Source organism: Ruditapes philippinarum, unplaced genomic scaffold, assembly GCF_026571515.1.
Source record: "Ruditapes philippinarum isolate M1 unplaced genomic scaffold, ASM2657151v2 ctg3651_1_1_1_1, whole genome shotgun sequence".
Lineage (NCBI taxonomy): Eukaryota > Metazoa > Mollusca > Bivalvia > Venerida > Veneridae > Ruditapes > Ruditapes philippinarum.
Genome location: NW_026861012.1, coordinates 1 through 21,195, shown reverse-complemented (window position 1 = coordinate 21,195; position 21,195 = coordinate 1). Strand labels below are relative to the sequence as shown.

The 21,195-nt window shown below is 33.8% G+C and overlaps 1 protein-coding gene across 1 annotated transcript; it reads left to right on the top strand.

Annotated features, from left to right (window-relative positions):
• Positions 1–2: 2 nt before the first annotated feature.
• LOC132714208 (syntaxin-like) lies at positions 3–20,716 on the top strand (the record flags this gene model as incomplete). The annotated part of the gene is given in 3 exon segments (XM_060697006.1): positions 3–144; positions 9,571–9,651; positions 20,617–20,716. Coding segments are annotated over 3 exon segments (214 nt in total), but the record flags the coding sequence as incomplete, so codon positions are not given.
• Positions 20,717–21,195: the final 479 nt, after the last annotated feature.

The following is a 21,195-nucleotide window of genomic DNA, read 5'->3' as shown; positions in this document are numbered from 1 at the left end:
TGATTTTTCCCGTTTTAACATAACTCATGGCGGTTCTGTAGATTTTTGGAATAAAAAATTGGTGTTAATTTAATGTGGATAGCCAGCCGTTTGTGCTGAAAGTAAAGCAGGATGACAAAAGACCGCCTGCCGGCCCTGAAAGCGGTAGGTGTTTCCACTGAAGTAAAAAACGGTGTTGACATACAAAAGTCCGCTGCTAAATATTGACTCACTGTCAAATTTAATAAAATGATTTATTTAATAACTTACATCAAAATTTATTTTTGTTTCTATCCATTTAATACTCAGTATTTTAAAGAAATAGATGCAAATGTGCACTTCATTGACTAAGACATTATATTTCTTTAATATCTGAATTCTGATACATGTTATTTTTCGATCTGTCAGAATTTGTTTAAAATTAAATTGTAGACTGAAGTTGACATATCTTAATCTTTTACTGAAATCAAATTGTAGGTTCAAATCCCAACAGTGTTAACATATTTCTTTCTATTTTAACATTATCACAGTATTATTGATTATGACAGAATTATCATGATGTATGTACCTCTCATTACCATTATTTAAAAGAGTTATCAGACTTCGTCCAACGGACATGTCCGATAAATTTTTATGAGGTCCGACAATTTTTATTCGGTCCGACTGTCCGGCATTTTTCCACGTCGCTAAAGGTGACAAACATGGGAAAAAACTTAAATTTACGTCAGAGGAGCGCGCAGAACAGCAGTAAAAGGATGAAAAGAATGGACCTGAGACAAAATTTAATGAAAAATGGAAGCAGGACCGTGACTCGGTGTATGACAGGGAGGAGATGAAAATGCGCTGTACAGACTGTGCCGATTTTTACGGCAAAAAAATAAAACTGAAAAGTGTCTTAGAAATACAAAAACAAGTTTTCCTTTGATTTTGATTAATTTTATTCGGTCTGACAGATTTCGTTTCGGTCCAATAGATTTTCATGGTTTGTCAGACCGAATGTCTGACACTTTTTTTTAACTTTAGGGAAGTCTGAGTTATAAATACAGTTTAAGTGGTAAAGGTATTTTTTCACTTTAACAGTGTTTCTGCTCTGAGTTTCTTGTGTTTTTCAACTTTTTGACGCACTAATTTTATGAATGACGGAATGAAATTTGCAAATCAAGTTTTCTATCTTATCAATTTATACTGCAACACCCTCTTTCTATTATTATATGCAGGTGCGTGTCTGTGCGAGAGTTTTAAAGAAGAAATGTAAAGGAGAAGAGCTAGTCATCAGTGGTTTAACACTTTCCGTCAGATATGGCCGGTGATTCATATTTGGTTATCTTTGTCCGATCGGTGAAGACCTTGCATATCTCGTGATATAGGTTGCTGTCGGTTATTTGTAATCGACAATTTTTAACATGTTTAAAAATCCCGATCGGTAATTTTTCACCGATAAAACTTATCTTTCCCCAATAGCAGTTGATAGGTGGAAAACAGGTGACCAATAGGTGATATCAGTATTAAATAAGTTGTCATCAGTTCACTCCATAATTTGGCTAAAAAAACTACCGGTCACTGATGGCTCTGTGTAACTGGGGTGTAACATAAGGGAGACACTGCTGTATGTAGGATAGTCCTCAGTAACCCATCGCGCAGCTCTGCGCTGGACCATTTCAACTTTGTGGATGTTCTGCTGAGTGTAAGGACACCAGACAGAACTGGTATATTCAAGCTGGGAATCTAACCAGGGTTTTGTATGCAAATTCCCTTACGCTTGAATTTTTAGAAGGGATGTTTCTTTTAAGAAAGTTTAGAGATTTCTATGACAGTCATTATCTACCTTTATTTGGATGGCTTTTCATTAAATTATTTCTGCTATTATTAGTGCCATCCCAATAACGACAATCAGTAATTATTTTTTGAGTATCCAAAATTCATTTATTTCCGGTAACTGCATGTATGTTTAAATTGCTAACCCGTTCTGTGTCGTTATTGGCACATTTTCTGTCTGACTTTTAACTGTTACACATCAAGTCATGGAATCTGAGATTTAGACATGTACGGTCTGGGTTAACAAGCGATTTGTGCTTGCTGACCCTTTCTCACAAGGGTAAATACACCACAAAAGATAGCCCTGGGCTTTAGTGGCCAAAATATCAAAGTTTCTGATGTAAACAGATATCTGACAGGGTAAATGTTTTAATGCAAATAAGCCTTGGTTCTTCCTTTAAATTACCCCCACAAAAATCTAGTCTGCAGAATCAGTGCTTTAAACTGAATTTTGGCACTTTTAGTTCAAGATGGATGTCTTAACCCTTTCCCCCATGAGCATATTGTGAAAAATGGCCGTTTTCACTGAAAAGTCTCCTGTTACAAGTTCAAACTGCTATGAAACTATGAAAAATTCTTCAATACTAATCAAACTTGGCACAAATGTTGACTGGACCATTGCCTTTGTAACGACATGCTCAGTCTTAAAGTTCCTGTTACCATGGCAACGAGGGGACATCTCAAAATTGCCAAAAATCACTTATTTGCCTCGATTTTTTCCATCAAAATTTATTTCAAAGTGCTGCAACTGCTCAAGGGATTGAGATAGAGTCAAAGGCTTTTCAGGGTTGGTTAAACGTTACATTATGATCGACCTGGGGTCATTCTTAGCCTCTCACAAGTCCAAAATTTTCTTCAAACCCCCCTAACAGAAGGGGGCACATCCCCTTTCTGGCAAGCCCCTGATGTATCTTTTGGATGGGGGGCGGCGCCGAAAAAGTGTTAAATTTTTAAAGCAACATTTCTAAAACGAAAACTTATGTTTTGGGCCCAAATAGGACATTTTTTCACTATTTCAGGCCTAAAAAAAGGGGTGGGGGGTCGAAAGTGCGTTGTTTCGCGTATATATGTGGTAATGGGTTAACAGGGATAAAAAACGTTAAATCACTCTGCTAAACTCCACTTCCCTGCATGTTACACTACTAGTCTTGCATTTCATGCATGATGTTTAAACTGTCATTATTTGTTAAATGAATAACAAATGTACTTATTATTATGCCCCCTTTTGAAAAAAAGGGGGTATATTGCTTTGCACTTGTCGGTCCGTCGGTCCGTCGGTCCGTCGGTCCGTCGGTCCGTAGACCAAATGGTTTCCGAGTGATAACTTAAAGAACCCTTAGGCCTAGGAACTTCAAACTTGGTATGGTGATTGGTTCATGACAAGTAGATGAACCCTCTATTGATTTTGGGGTCAAGGGGTCAAAGGTCAAAGTCACATTGACCTTGTAAGCAAAAAAACGGTTTCCGATCAATAACTAAAGAACCTTAAGGCCTAGGAACTTCAAACTTGGTATGGTGATTTGTCATGATCAGTAGATGACCCCTATTGATTTTGGGGTCAAGGGTCAAAGGTCAAGGTCACATTGACCTTGTAAGCAAAAACGGTTTTCCGATCAATAACTAAAGAACCCTAAGGCCTAGGAACTTTAAACTTGGTATGGTGATTTGTCATGATCAGTAGATGACCCCTATTGATTTTGGGGTCAAGGGGTCAAAGGTCAAGGTCACATTGACCTTGTAAGCAAAAACGGTTTTCCGATCAATAACTAAAGAAACCCTAAGGCCTAGGAACTTCAAACTTGGTATGGTGATTTGTCATGATCAGTAGATGACCCCTATTGATTTTGGGGTCAAGGGGTCAAATGTCAAGGTCACATTGACCTTGTAAGCAAAAACGGTTTCCGATCAATAAGTAAAGAACCCTAAGGCCTAGGAACTTCAAACTTGGTATGGTGATTGGGTCATGATCAGTAGATGACCCCTAACGATTTTGGGGTCAAGGGGTCAAAGGTCAAGGTCACATTGACCTCTTGGGTAAAAACGGTTTCCCGATCAATAACAAAAAGAACCTAAGGCCTAGGAAACTTCAAACTTGGTATGGTGATTGGTTATGACCAGCAGATGACCCCTATTGATTTTGGGGTTAAGGGGTCAAAGGTCAAGGTCACATTGACCTTGTAGGTAAAAACGGTTTTCCGATCAATAACGAAAGAACCCTTAGGCCTAGGGACTTCAAACTTGATATGGTGATTGGTCATGATCAGGAGATGACCCCTATTGATTTTGGAGTTAAGGGGTTAAAGGTCAAGGTCACATTGACCTTGTAGGTAAAAACGGTTTCCGATCAATAACGAAAGAACCCTTAGGCCTAGGGACTACAAACTTGATATGGTGATTGGTCATGATCAGTAGATGACCCCCATTGATTTTGGGTCAAGGGGTCAAAGGTCAAGGTCACATTGACCTCTTAGGTAAAAACAGTTTCGGAATCAATAACTAAAAAGAACCCTTAGGCCTAGGAACTTCGAACTTGGTATGGTGATTGGTCATGATCAGTAGATGACCCCTATTGATTTTGGGGTCAAGGGGTCAAAGGTCAAGGTCACATTGACCTCTTAGGTAAAAAAGCAGTTTCCGATCAATAACTAAAGAACCTTAGGCCTAGGAACTTCAAACTTGGTATGGTGATTGGTCCACGACCAGCAGATGACCCCTACTGATTTTGGGGTTAAGGGGTCAAAGGGAAAGGTCACATTGACCTTGTAGGTAAAAATTGCTTTCCGATCAATAACTTAAGAACCCTTAGGCCTAGGAACTTCAAACTTGGTGTGATGATTGGTCATGACCAGCAGATTACCCTTTCGATTTTGGGATCAAGGGGTCAAAGGTCAAGGTCCCATTGACCTTGTAAGTAAAAACGGTTTCTGATCAATAACTAAAGAACACTTGGGCCTAGGAACTTCAAACTTGGCATAGTGATTGGTCATGATCAGCAGATGACCCCTATTGATTTTGGGGTCAAAGGTCAAGGTCACATTGACCTTGTATGTTAAAAACGGTTTCGGATCAATAATAAAAGAACCCTTAGGCCTAGGAACTTCAAACTTGGCATGGTGATTAGTCATGACCAGCAAATGACCCCTATTGATTTTGGGGTCAAAGGTCAAGGTCACATTGACCTTGTAAGTAAAAAACGGTTTCTGATCAATTAAGTAAAAACGCTTAGGCCTAGGAACTTCAAACTTTGTATGATGATTTGTCTTGACCAGCAGATGACCCCTATTGAGTTTTGGGTCAAGGGGTCAAAGGTCAAGGTCATGACCAGTAGATACTTGATAACCCTTATTAATTGTTTGATCACTGGGTCAGAAGTCATGCATAATTACCTTATCACATGAATAATTGGCTGCTGATAGGGGGCATACATGTTTTACAAACATATCTTGTTTAATTTGATGTCGGCAAGTTAAAGACAGAACTTTGGAATAAATGTATTTCAGACGTTTTCAAAGTTACATTTAAGAAGGAAAACTGGAAACCAAGCCAATAATTTATGGGTATGTACATGTAAAACTGTAGAAATTGTTGATGGGAGCGTGAATTGAATGCACCTGTGGATAGTCAGATTAGTCTGTATGAGTTTGCGTTTTGTGCATACCCAAAAATAATTGGCTTGATTTCCAGTTTTCCATCATGGAATTTGAACATATATAATTTTCAGTCCTGAATTTTCTACTTGTCCAGATTCTACTTGTAAATACCAGTGAAGGAGTTGAATTTTTGAACTCTGCTGCACAAGTCTGGATTGAAGAGGTAGAAAGGGAATCTCGCCCAGTGACTTTTCTCACTTACTTCTAAATTGGGATTTTATGGGAAAATTATCACTAAAATTGCTAATTTGTGAGTATAAAATGCAGGTTTAAGTTCAAATTGTTGGGAAAACTGCATGATTTTAAAGAAAATTTCAATTGGATATCTTGAGGCCCTTTATTGAAGTCTGTAATATAAGCAGCAAAATAACTGTCACCTCTGGTTGGTTTCTTATAATGATTGTTGGTTTCTTATAATGATTATGTTCCTATCAGGAGTCAGCTGCTGTATCCATACAGTTACACTTTTTCAACCTATATCAGTATGCATTTATATCCAATATAATTCATCAGTATGATTATGACCGTCTTAACCGTAAAATAGAAAAATGTTAAACCTTTTCTAAAGGAGTTTAAATGCTTAATGTTTAATATTAAAAGGTTAAACGTTATATAAAATGAACTTCCTTCTATTTGTCAATATTGTTCATTTACAAAAATGGTGACAATTTGAAATGTCTCCCTCCCTTCATTTGAATAATGATGGATAGAATGGCTACCAAACTATTGGAAGTGCACTCTTTCTTGAAAGACAATTATAAACAGCAAAGAGTTTCAATAAAGCCTTCTAGTGTACTAGTCATGTGACAGTGTTAGCAGTATCAAGTAAGTTTAAAAATGATGTTTTGAACGTCTGTAAAAAATCTGACATTATTAAGGAAAGATCAGTTTATAAAGAATGAAACACCCACAGACTAGAACTAGATAATTTAAAACATGAGGATTCTTACCTGGAATTTTTTTCTCATCTGATAGGATGGATTTTTTTTAATTAATTGAATGAGTTAAATTCTGAGAAATGAAACTATTATAATCAATAGATAATTTTTCTTTAGTTCCATAAAAAACTGATTCGAAATATCAGTTTATAACGAAAGAAACAACCACTGACTAAATATAGATTCTCATCTTTTAATTAATTATTTGATTAATCAATTAAATGACTGAGCAAAAATTGTGGAAATGAAACCATTAGAAATAGATATTTTTTTCATTAGTTTCATAAAAAAACTTATTGGATTGCTGTAGAGGATTAAGTTAACATTAAATGGATTTAATTGGCAATGTATAGGTTACCTTCATTCATTCTGTTAAAAAAAAATGTGTACATTGATTCATGCAACATTTTAAAGGGACTCCACTGAGGTTTTTTGACTTGAAATAATTTTTTCGAGATTAATGCTTATTGGTTTACTCAGTTTTTTCAGAATAATTACTCTAACTGTGAAAATGACCTTAAATTAAAAATGTTGCAAACAAATAGGGCTAAGAACAGCATAAAAATTAATACGATTTTCAATTCATTTCTAAGCTTCTAAATATATATCTTATTTATCATTTGCACATCTTTCTATTTAAGTGCCCCAGCTGATTTAATAAAATGTAACAAATCCTCATTTTATGTTTCTCAGCGGATTTCCTTTAAAAGAGTATACATTTATAAGATTATAATTATTATAAAAGCATAAATATGACATAAATTTCTCATCATGTTCAAATATCTTATAGAGAGTTGAGAATGACATTATATTAATATGTAGGCATATTGATTAACTGACTTACCTTTTAAAACATGTACATGTATCCAAGAAAATTTCTTCTTTTTTAACAAGTCCTGATTATAGTGAATGCAGCAAAAATCTGAACACAATGTTACTGTTAAATGTACATATAAAATATGTTCAGCTGTAATAAAACAGCTGGTAATTTTAATGAATATATTAATGTAATATTTCAATATAAGAACATGTATTGTTCTCACATGACTATTAACCTGCATATATATACAGTATGTTTATGATATGACAAACTGTTACAAGTGAAGAATTATTTAGCTTTAATAATCTTACTTCTTAATTCTTTGTTGCCACAATTGGATCTATTAAGTGCAGTGATTAAAAGTGAAAAGGGATTTTAAAGACTTTATGTAATGTGTTGTTAAAAAAGTGTTAGCGCAAACAAGGGGAAGCATTTCCTGTGATAATTTTCATATAGAGTTGTCAGCACCTGTCAAAGTAACCTTTTGTTTCTATAGAATAATAACCACCTGAACTTCCTGCCCTAGATCTGATCAATTATAAGAAGTTAATTGTTTCCTTTTTATGAAGGAGGGATAACTTTTTTTTTCAATTGTGATAGATTAAAGGGATTATATTTTGCCTGTGCATATTAAACTGCACAAGGTTAGATCTTATTTTATTATCAAAACTTAACCTGGTTTCCTTTTCTTTTTTCAAAAATCTGTTGGTTTCATTTGTTTTTTAAAATTTTCTATTAATGTAAGGTTTTCCTTAAATTCCTATTTTTTCTGTGATTTTTTATGACACTATGTACAAGACTAGGTTACATCCCTTTTTTGCAGGTATGAAAAGATTTTTTTTTTTTTTGGTTAGCAATTTCACTGTTACTCTGGCAACTGAATGAAAACATGTCACATCAGACTTGAAGATTGCGGCAAGCAATTTTCTGTGATCTAATCAAGCGTTTCTTTGAACTGATTATCCAATACATGTAGAGACAAAGGTCAAGAAATTAAGTGCTGATTTGTTCTATTTCTGTTGGGGAAAGAGACAAAATATTGCCTGCTTGATTCAATTTAAACTTGCCATTGTTACAAATAGCTAGTCATCGGCATAAGTTTCTGATTCTTTGGATGGTGAAATGTAGCAGAATTTTATTATTGTAGAAGTTAACATACATGTATCGTATTACATAACAATTGTGTTAACAACATTTGAAGCTGGAGGAATGAAAGAGTTCCATGTGATCAATTTAGATATTTGGTATCACAGCAGTTCTGTTGTTAAATATGCTGTAAGTGTCAAAAAAATAAAATTTCAAACCTACATGTTTCCTATATACACAAAAATGAATTTGAGAGTAAAGCAACTTATTCACACTTGTTTTCCAGCTTTACATAATATTTTGTATTGTACATGTACAATACAAACTATTAATAATGTGGTGAAAGTGGGATTCAGAACTTTCAAGACAAGGATCATTATGGAAGAATCTAGTTTCACAAATCGTAGTGATTTAACAATACCCCTTGATATGAAACAGAATAATATTTTGTGTTGTTTTATACAAATAATATAAATTTATTACATGCTTTTCGGTGGTTTATAGAAATATATCAGTGATATAAAACTGGTAATTTCACTGTTTGAAACAGTGAAATTACCACTTTGATAATTTCACTGTTTTGAATTTAAGCCCCTTACGTTGTTTCAGTGAAATACCAGCGTGCACAGTACTGGGTACCAACTTCATGACGTGACGTCGTAAATGACGTCACGTTGTATTATTATTTGGCGCGCTTTTCATTAAGTATTAGGTTTAATGTCTTTTAAAACGTTTCTTTGCATATAATAAAAAGAAAATTTGTTTAGTTTAGTGTAAGATCTAAATATATTTCACCTTGTGAACACCAAAAGATCATATTTCACTCGTGGCTGCGCCACTCGTGAAATATACCTTTTGGTGCTCACTCGGTGAAATATATTCCGATCTTACACTGAACTAAACAAATATCCTCTATATTTTCGTTAGTCACATATTTAAGGAAGTATTGATATCTCTCTTCTGTATTGTTAGAAATGCCCTTGTAATACTAAGAATAATATTGAAGCAACAGTCATTAGTTTAAGATTCTACGGGTATATAGCTATATCCAATGAAATATTTTTGAATAATTTATAAATGGTAAAATTATGTTGTTTCTATATCCATATAGAAAATTCTCGAAAGAGTTGAAAATAAAATGTAACAAGACACCAAATATAAGAAGACCTTTTGAGAAATAACAAAAAAAAACAACATTTCTTAGGCATATTGGGCCTTTACTAGCAGGGATAAGTTTAAAGAAGCTTGGAGTAATAAAAGTATTTTACATTTTATATTTTAGACCCAGAGTGATGATGACGAGGCTGAAGAGGTACAAGTTGGGGTGGACTCTGGGGGCTTTATGGACGAGTTCTTCGCACAGGTAATGTAATAAAACAATTAAGATTTTAATATATATCATATTCATAACCAAATTGGGTATTGACTATCACAGATGGGTGCATGACCCACACCCTTGGGACTGGAAAAAAAGACGTTTGGGCAGTCAACATCATAAATTGCGTACAAGTATGAAAATATTGTCCTTAACTGAAACGGAAAGAGCTCAAACACTTTACAACACCTTTAACACAGTTGTTTACATAAGGAAACTTTGGACCATCAATTTTAGGGGAAATGATAATAAATTTATTTTCAATGAAGAATACAACAGAATTAGTGTCTATAAAATAAGCCAAAATAACCTGAACAGTAAAATTCTGTAAATGTTCTTTCTAGGTAAAGAATGATTTACAAAGATTTTTAAGAAAAAAAGGACAATACAATTTTTATCAAGCTTAAATTTGCTTTTGATTTGATAAAAGGAATTAATACTCATAATTTTCACAGGGAAGAAAAAATTGAGTCACATAATGAAAGAGAAAAAAGCTATGTGTCATAATTCTTTTATATCATACACACCCATTCATCAATAAGCTGATATGTTTATTGATGGCTAAAATGAGAAAATGTCTGAATTGCTAGGATATTGAGTCGGTGATGAAATGTTTTGTCTTATAAGTACAGTGTGATAACGGATGATCTGATTCATGGTATGTTTTGCCAATAAAACTTACCAGAAATTACTATTTAGGAGAATGAGTTCTCTAATTGAAATGTCTTCAAAGGTGGGAATTGTTGGGGGAAAAAAGTTTTCATTATCCAAATTACTTCACCTAGTGCCCTAGTTGTATCACTTAATGTCCAAGGTTCATCACTGTTGTATTAAGTACATCATTTAGTGCCCTAGGTTCATTACTTAAGAGCCCTATTTTCATCACTAAGTCCCCTAGGTACACCACTAAATATGTAAGGTACAAAGTTTATTTATCAGAACCATTAGGCTTAAAAGCCCATGAGGCATACATATAAAAAACTTTATGATGAACAGTTTATACATTTAACAATAATTTCATTATAACAATATATCTTGCAGACATAATTTACTTTGTAAATCACCAAGTTTCTTTGTTACATCAATCAATGCCCTAGCTACATTACCAAATGCCCTAAACTGCATCACAGTGTATTGCCCTCAAACAATACTTGGTAGGGGTCACACTGGCTAAAATCTTTTTTCCAACTTCTTAAAGTGTAAAAATTGATAAAAATTTCAAGCAGGTACTTTGCCCAAGACATTTTGCAGTCTCAATTGGCCATTAAAGGAATTCATTCATTTCTAATGACTAATCTAGGTTAATTAATCATGATGAAAATTTTCTGAGTTTTGTTAAAAAAGTCGTTTTCAAACTGTGTTTTCTCTAGAAAACTTGTCCATTTTTTACTTTTGCACAGTCAAGAAACAAGTGAAGATATTTTCCATTAACAAGTTCTATTTTGAGACTTTCTCCAATCCTTGAAAGATTCTGGAGTTAAAATACCAACACGGCAGTTTAAACCAATGGGACTGCAGTGGCCTTCTACTGATTCCCTAACTGTGAGATTTGACTGATTCCTTCATTGTGAGTTCTGTTGTGGGTTCTGACTGGTTTCCTTACTGTGGGTTCTAACTGATTCCCTTATTGTGGGTTCAGACTGATTCCCTTATTGTGGGTTCTAACTGATTCCCTTATTGTGGGTTCTGTCTGATTCCCTTACTGTGGGTTCTGTCTGATTCGCCTACTGTGGATTCAAATCAAGTGTAAGGCATTTGCATTTTTTTACATGCCAGAACGCTATCCAATTAGCTGTCAGATCATACTTTTTATTTATAACATTCAAAAAATAGATGCAGGTCACAGTTTGAGAACTTTGCCTCCCCACCCCCTTTCTTTTTATCATACCTTTAAGAAAACGTGAAAGAAAAAGTAACTTTAAGAATAATATATAATCCAGGCATTTAAATAATTTAAGAAATGGATTAAGATATTCAAGAAAGATTGAAATTCAACATGAACTACTGAAAAATGGGCAAACAAGGTGCTGAAACGATACCAATAAGAGTATATTACAAGGCCAATCTGAATGACTTTGTGCAGTCTGACCCGGCTTGAATACTGTTAGTAGCCCAATTTTAGGAAGACAATTATCAATATATTTTTTGATGAAGACAATTATCAATATATTTTTTGATGAACTCCATTTTTTGCTGTGTATTCTATATGATTAATTGTTTCTTTTGTGTACAAATCCTTCCTCTAGCTGGAACAAATACAAAGTATTGCGTGCAAAGAGTGGTGGATAGGGGCATAGGGCAGCCTTGCATGACTTCAAGCAGAAATTAATCTCCTCAAGGAAAAAAATAAATGGTTCTTTGAGTAAGAAGTAAAAGATTTATGAATCTATGTTGTTAAACAGATAATCTTCCAAACTACAAAATCACCTTCTATTGTTACTTTCGGTATAAAATGTACTTTTGCTTGTAATTTCGATATTTAAATAAGAAATGGACTCTTCCAGAGATTTAAAGCAGGGTAAATCCATTACATAGATTCAGCAGGTTAAGGGTTAAATTCTGTGGGAAAATATCCAGTCTAATGAAATGTCAGAGAAGACAGGGAATTTATTGTGACAATTTGATTAGGACTGGTCAGCTGCATAGAGACACGTCTGATGTGTGTTTAGCTAAGTATTGGAAACATGTTTATATGTCAGCTTTACTTGGGAAAAAATTATCTCTTAGAGCTCTGAGTCAGGGGTACTTGGTTCAGCGTCGTTGTAACTGGATGGAAATAAAGGGAGAGTAAAAGACCGTGTTGTCTCAGACTTTAGGAAGGAGTAAGTAGAGCAGGGGGTTGCAATATGACCTCTTAGCTGGGTAAAATCCCCAAGCAATGTCAGTGATTTTTCACTGTAAATATCCGAGGCCTATAAAGGAAGAGCAGTGAAAATTTTCTTCAAAATCACACAGTTTTCCCAAAGTCTTCAAAGGCTTTTTTACTTCCCAAATTTGCATTTTTTGTGTGATGATTCTTCCCAAAAGCAAGAGGCTAGGGCCTCATCCCCTAATTACTGAATGTTTTTAGCCATCTGGCTCCTTTATGTTTCTTTCTTTGGAGGTACTGAATTGACCCTCTGGAACTGAAAGTTATCAGTCTTTGCCCCCAGTATAGAGCCAGACCAGCCTGCATATCCATGTAGTCTGACCACTGTGACCAGGCTGTGCATGTACACTGTTGGTTGTCAAATTTCAAACTTAAGTGATTTAATAACCAGCAACATAATACTTATGTCCAAGCAGTCTGATATGGATTTAATATTTCCTTGATGGATACAGAAGTTCGCCTGTGTAACGCAAGCCTACCTAACACCTTACTGCTGAGTCTGACCAGAATCTAGCATAATGTTTGATACAGTAGAGACTTATGTCAGAAGTATAGAGCTACAGCTGCCGACATACATTGTGCACTGTAATTTAAAATCAAAATATGTATGTATTTCCATATTTTACATATCTAAACCAGGATATGTTCATAAACCAAATTCACTCTTATCATTTTTTTTTTGTCTTTCTTATTAAATAAGTGCATAAATTTAGGCATGTCAGGAAACATCAGTACAGATTAGAATGTTTACTGAGAATTATAATAAATTATAATAGGTGAATGATTTTTAATTTCCTCATTGTTTTTAGAACTACATAGAAAATTCATAAAGATGTAAGAATCAAACAATTTTCAAACCATTGATAACATAAAAGATTCCCCCCGCTCCCCCCCCCTAGATTTTTATATTTTTATACCAGTCCTCAAGGTTTTTGAAAAAAAAACGACAGTTAATTATTAAAGAATATTTTCGATTTTTTATCTCAAGGTTAAAAAAAGTGCATAATTTGCTCAAAAAACATGCATTATAGATTTTGTAGCAATATTTACTTAGTACCAATTGAAACTACTAAATCAATTTGGTTAGTTATTGTGCAATTGTCAGCAATAAATAGATTAATTATTTACAGAATTCAATTAATCAGTGAAATCTATAGTTGGATAATGTTAACAAAATGTAGCTGGAGGCTCAGTTAGCAAGACATAACCGTGATTTACGACATAGCGCCACCCTCGATTATTGAAACAAATCACTTACAGCCAATATTACTTAATATGATATATAATTTACATGTTTCTTCTCCAATGTTCATTGATTTACCATTACCATGGCCTCGGTACCAGATCATAATATCAGTTTCTATTATTTATATACAGTTACGTCAGTTTTACCGCAGATCTGACAGAATATTTAACAATAGTCTGTAACACACATTATTTCCTTGTGCCCCGATCTGCTGTAATCATTAAAATTCTATATCAAAATATCGCCTATTTTTATGCCCCCGCCATATAATGGCAGGGGCATATAGTGTTACCCTGTTCCGTCATTCCGTCATTCCGTCCTTCCGTCCTTCCGTCATCATCAGTTTCCGTTCATTATCTTAATAACCCTTGCACATATTGAACTCAAATTTGACATATGGATATGTCATGAGAAAATACAGGTCAAGTTCGAAATTGGTCATGGTTCGATGATTTTTGGCAGAGTTATGCCCCTTTTACATTGAAAATAATATGAAATTTTCAGTTTCCGTTCATTATCTCCCAAACAGTTCAAAACATTCAATTCAAAATTGACATATGGATATGTCATGAGAAAATACAGGTCAAGTTCGAAATTGGTCATGGTTCGATGATTTTTGGCAGAGTTATGCCCCTTTTACTTTGAAAATAACAGAAATTTTCAGTTTCCGTTCATTATCTCCCCAACGGTACAACACATTCAACTCAAACTTGACATATTGATATGTCTTGAGAAAATACAGGTCAAGTTCAAATTTGGTCATGGTTCGATGATTTTTGGCAGAGTTATGCCCCTTTTACTTTGAAAATAATATGAAATTTTCAGTTTCCGTTCATTAACTCCCCAATGGTACAACACATTCAACTCAAACTTGACATATGGATACGTCAAAGGAATGCGCAGGTCAAGTTCAAATTTGGTTATGGTTCAATGATTTTTGGCAGAGTTATGCCCCTTTTACTTTGAAAATAATATGAAATTTTCAGTTTCCGTTCATTATCTCCCCAATCGTACAACACATTTAGCTCAAACTTGACATATCGATATGCAAAGGAATGCCCAGGTCAAGTTCAAATTTGGTCATGGTTCGATGATTTTTGGCAGAGTTATGCCCCTTTTACTTTGAAAATAATATGAAATTTTCAGTTTCTGTTTATTATCTCCCCAACAGTATTAAACATTCAACTCAAATTTGACATATTGATACGTCAAAGGAATGCGCAGGTCAATTTCAAATTTGGTCATGGTTGGATGATTTTTGGCTGAGTTTATGCCCCTTTCACTTTAAAAATAATATGAAATTTTCAGTTTCCGTTTATTATCTCCCCAACAATATTACACATTCAACTCAAATTTGACATATGGATATGTTTTTGGAATGCGCAGACCAAGTTCGAATCTGGTCATGGTTCAATGATTTTTGGCAGAGTAATGCCCCTTTCACTTTGAAAATGATATGAAATTTACAGTTTCTGTTCATTATCAACCCAACAGTGTTACATATTCAACTCAAAATTGACATATGGATATGTCAAAGGAATGCGCAGGTCAAGTTGGAATTTGGTCATGGTTCGATGATTTTTGGCAGAGTTATGTCCCTTTCACTTTGAAAATAATATAGATACATCTTAGGAATAAGCAGTTTAAGTTTGAATTTGGTCGTGGTTCAATGATTTTAGACAAACTTATCTTTCCTGAATGTTGGAAAAAATTTGAACTTTCAGTTTCAGCACTCATACTTTTGTGGAAATGTATATAGCCATTATGTTGGCTACAAATATGCAATATGCTATTTTTAAAAGGTTAAGACTGAATAATTTCAGTGCCTTGAACATTGTATAAAAATGGTTAAGACTGAATAATTTCAGTGCCTTGAACATTGTATAAAAATGGTTTGTGTTAACATTGAAAAGTTTTAAGGGCTTTGAACTTAGAATGAAAAAAATAATTTGTGCAAACAAATTTGGAACTAAATATTATAACATTTGAAATTTTGGCTGCATGCGGGGGCATCCGTGGCATGATGACACATTTCTAGTTCATACATCTATTTCTGATGTTTTTAATTCTATATTGACTATTTTTAGAAATTTGACGAGATTTTGTTTATTGAAGATTCCTTTAAAGAAACATAATTGTGTCTCTCAGGGTCTATTTCTGGAAATGTCAGACATCTTCTCTTTTTTTTTTGAAAAAAAAAAAATCATTGAATACATCATCATATTTGTTGAAAACTGGTTTTTGTTGATAATCTGTGTAAGTTTATCTCAGTATTACAAAAATGAACAATCAAAGTCAGCAACTTGTAATCGTATAACAAAAATGAATTATCACTCACAATGCCTTAAATGATCACTTATCATTTCAATTTTAATGAAAAGAATTATATTTTAACAGAAAAAATATATTGATGAAAAGAATATTTTATTAAAAAGAATATTTTAATAAAAAGAATAAAGGATTTGAATTTTACACATGAAACAATATTTCAATTTAAGCAAAATGATCACAATCATAAGTTTGTAATTATGCTGTTATAAGGTGTTATTCTGAATTTTCTTTTAGTTTAAAGAAATAAATATATAAAAAAAGAGTGGGAGTGATGGGGGGTGTAGGGGGAGAGTTGTGGGTGCAGCAGTCCCAATAAAGCAAGCATGCAAATATTGGTTTATATTCCGGTGTCTGCTAAACTATATGATTGAGTTCCTCTTGCACTTTTTTCAGAACTGTATTCTGCACAAGCAGTAAACAAAATTGATTGATAAAGACTTTTATATTTATATCACATTCCCCGGTAGGATATTGATCAGCAGTATTTATTCAATCATTTTTTACATGTTCCTTACAAAATACAAATCTTTATTATTATAAATCAATACCCTGCCACACAGTTTTAGAACGTTTCATTTTCAAAGTGAGTGAAGCAAAACTTAATTTGCTGTTCAGAGTTTTTAGTCTTTTACTGTCGCTGAGGATCTAATTTTTAGAAACTCGCTCGAAAATATCAAGTGAAGAACATTGCGCAAACTTTATATCTTGTCCCAGTATCTTTTTCCAGAAGACAGTCATAAAATTTCATATTGAATGAAAATTCTGCTAACGCAGCAAATTGGCTGCAGCGGTAAAGCGTACAAATAACTACAGTGTAATTTGAGCAATTTTCGTGTGTGTGTATATGATGGGCGATATTGTCCCAGCATCATTCATAACTGTCAATGTAATGGTAAACGTGGAATCAATAAACAGCACCATTTACAATTTTTTTGTACGTATATGCTTGGAGGACGATATATATTCCACATTCATGTCGGAACTCTCGATTTATCTGTGAATGGAAAAGAAGTCGAGTGATTTTGCATTGAGGGAAATGATAATAAAAGATTTTTTATTGATTACATTGACTTGAGATCTTTTATGTATATATCATTTAAGTATGCCTAATTTTAAAATTTATGATGCTTCCAGTGTGTGTTAAAAAATATACTATGCTCATCTTTGGGTAGAATACTTTAATTTCAGAAATTGATTGAAATCTTTATAGACATTCTTACTGAATATTTCTAATCTGAAAGAAAGAATTCACAAACTATGTTTAGGAGGCTGCATGCATTCCTTAATACTGGTCAAGTTAATTTGGTACTTTCTTAAATAACTGCCATTTTTTTGTGAATTCACACTGTGTTTGTTCTAGAGTATCATTCTTCTCAGTGCATACTCAAAGATGTTGTTTTTCTTAGTTATAAAAGACTGTATAGCAATTATCAATATTTCAAATATCAAAATTGAGCATAACGTAATCTTTTATGAAAATTTAAGTTAAGATATTCTTTAAAAGTAATGTCAGAATAACACTTATACATTTGTAATAAAATTGTAAAGATACAACATGGACAACTTTTGACAAGAAACAGTGTGTATGTTATGTTACAAAATTTAGCAATCGGGCAAAGCAATTGATGTATGATTTTGGAAAGATTTTACATATATTTCAACTTAAACTATGCTGAAGGGAATAAACTTCACAAATAACAAACACAATCAATATGATTCTTTTATTCCTATTCATAACATGTTTCTCATGTAATCATTATACAGTCAAACCCATGAACAGAGGCCATCCCATCCATATGAGAGACCGAACATGGTCTTTATAGACAGATGGAATACATTTGGAGATTTCTTTGCCTGTCTACTTCTTCAATAAAAGGTTGTCTACTATAAGAGAGGCCTTCTTTTAGTTTACAAATTGATTTTTATTTGGAGGTGGTCTATTACACAAGTATGTCTGTATATTGAAATAACTAAGATTGAACAGAATAATTATTATGTCAAAGTCTTGATTTTCCTAATGGAGGTAAAACAAAGTCTTGTTGTTTTAAAATTTTAGCTCACCTGCCACAAAGTGACAGGGTGAGCTTTTGTGATCGCTTTTCGTCCGGCGTCCGGCCGGCGTGTGTCGTCCGTCCGGCGTCCGTAAACTTTTTACTTTAAATGACATCTTCTTATAAACCACTAAGCCAATTTCATCCAAACTTCACAGGAATGTTCCTTTGGTGGTCACCTTTGAAAATTGTTCAAAGAATTTAATTCCATGCAGAACTCTGGTTGCCATGGCAAACAAAAGAAAAAACTTTAAAAATCTTCTTCTAAAAAACCCAAAGAGCTAGAGCTTAGATATTTGGCATGAAACATCTTCTAGTGAGTGTCTACCAAGTTTGTTCAAATAAAAGCCCTGGGGTCAAAATTGGCCCCGCCCCAGGGGGTCATTGATTTTCCCTATATGCATATAGTAAAAACTTAAAAAATCTTCTTTTAAAGAACCCAAAGAGCTAGAGCTAAGAAATTTAGCATGAAACATCTTCTAACGGGTGTCTACCAAGTTTGTTCAAATAAAAGCCCTGGGGTCAAAATTGGCCCCGCCCCAGGTGGTCATTGATTTTCCCTATATCCATATAGTAAAAACTTAAAAAATCTTCTTTTAAAGAACACAAAGAGCTAGAGCTAAGATATTTAGCATGAAACATGTTCTAATTGATGTCTACCAAGTTTGTTCAAATAAGAGCCCTGGGGTCAAAATTGGCCCCGCCCCGTGGGTCATTGATTTTCCTTATATGTGTATAGCAAAAACTTAAAAAATCTTCTTTGAAAAAAACCAAATAGCTAGAGTTTAGATACTAAGCATGAAACATCTTCTAGTGAGTGTCTACCAAGTTTGTTCAAATAAAAGCCCTGGGGTCAAAATTGGCCCCGCCTGGGGGGGGGGTCGTGATTTTCCTTATATGTGTATGACAAAAACTTAAAAAATCTTCTTTGAAAAAACTCAAATAGCTAGAGTTTAGATATTAAGCACGAAGCATCTTCTAGTGAGTGTCTACAAAGTTTGTTCAAATAAAAGCCCTGGGGTCAAAATTGGCCCAATCCCGGGGGTCATTGATTTTTCTTATATGTGTATAGCAAAAACTTAAAAATCTTCTTCGAAAAATCCGAATAGCTAGAGTTCAGATATTAAGCATGAAACATTTTCTAGTAAGTGTCTACAAAGATTGTTCAAATAAAAGCCCTTGGGTCCAAACTGGCCCTGCCCCAGGTGTGTCATTGTTTTTAACTATATGTGTAAAGAAAAAACTTGACCAGCTAGACCTTAGATGTTTAGCATGAAACATCTTCTAATGGGTGTCTACCAAGTTTGTTCAAATAAAAGCCCTGGGGTTTAAACTGGCCCCGCTACGGGGGCCTATATACAGGTGAGCGACTGCAGGGCCATCATGGCCCTCTTGTTTAAGAAAGGAAACAGTCCAGCAAGCTGATGAAAGGTTGATAAATTTTCCTAAGGACTGATGCCTGAAAAAAAACCCCTGAGGTCTTCCTATAATTATTAATATGCTGAAAGCTATTTTTATTATGACCTCGCCAATTTTAGTTAACTGACTTAAACCCAACAAAAAAGAAAAAGCAGTGTTGCAAAGAAAATCCACTGTGAATATTGTAGTAATTATAAAGTAGAGAATGATTAGAATGAATAAATCTAAAGAAATGTTATTACAACAAGTAGCCAAGTTAAAATGACAGGCTTATAAAAGAAAACAAGCATAGCAGTTTTGTTTATATTGCCATATCAAATGTAATAATAAAATTCTCAATGATTGTGAAATGAAATAGAAATTCTGTTTATATATAGCCGACATTATAGACAGAAATAATGTATTTAAAATTAAATGTCTATTGACTTTTTTTGTCCAGAAGATAGATGAAGGTTATGAACTTTGTATTAATTTTGACCTCTTGAAATACATGTTATTTCAAGGTTTATTATGATTATATTAAGGTTTCATATCAGGTTTGGCAGATTGAATTATCATAATAAATAAAATGAATAATCAGCACATCAAGATTGCTCAAAACTTAAAGCTGCGTGCCTCTAGATGATCCAACAGACTTCAAGAAAAATCAAACTTGAGAAAAATGTACAAAAATATTAAGAAAAGTAAAAATGTGTAAGATTTAAGTAACAATTTACATGCTAATTGTGCATGCTAATGACGTCATTGTAGAAAACACCCTCTCACATGATAAAAAATGTAATTAATATAGGGTACGAAAATTTTCCTAAGAAGGAGAGAGAGACTTTGGAAAAGACCCAACATAATACCGGTAGTCCATAACTGACTTTCTTGTTGTATTAATGATGGATAAAATACATGTATTTCAAACAGTCGGAAATTCAAAGTTTTTACTTTTCAACATCATATACATGTATATTGAAATTGAATGGCCGTATTTGGTACTTTTGATTATTTACACGTAAAAAATGATATATCTTACTCTTTGTGTTTTGTAGGTTGAAGAAATTCGTCAGATGATAGATAAGATAGCGTCCAACGTGGAGGAAGTGAAGATGAAACACAGTACGATATTGTCCGCACCTCAGACAGATGACAGTAAGTATACGAGTGTACGGTCATTGTTGTACATAGATTTCATCATCTGGACTCAATCGAGACACAATTATTGGACTGAATAAAAAGCAATGATGCCCATTTTCCCCCCTCGTATTCCTTTACAGTGAAAATTCTCATTTCTCAGAGGAACGACACATATTAAATATCATTGACCAGAAATGTAACAGATTTCTTAGAAAATTTGTTATCGAAGTATGGTAATGAAAAAAGTAGATCCATATTCTTTTGATAACTAAGTTGATTCATTGATTTGAATTGAGCCCAATAATAAGATGGTAAGAACGCTTTATTATATAGGATGTTTCCCGTACCTCATAATACCTCATGATCGCTGTTTTCTTCAAGTACAGTTTATTGAGACCTCCCTCTCCTTTTGATCTGAGTAACAATTCTAAATGTTGTAGCAAGAGTGATTCCATTTTGTGTACGTAGTGGGGAAACTAGTTCAACAGTTATAG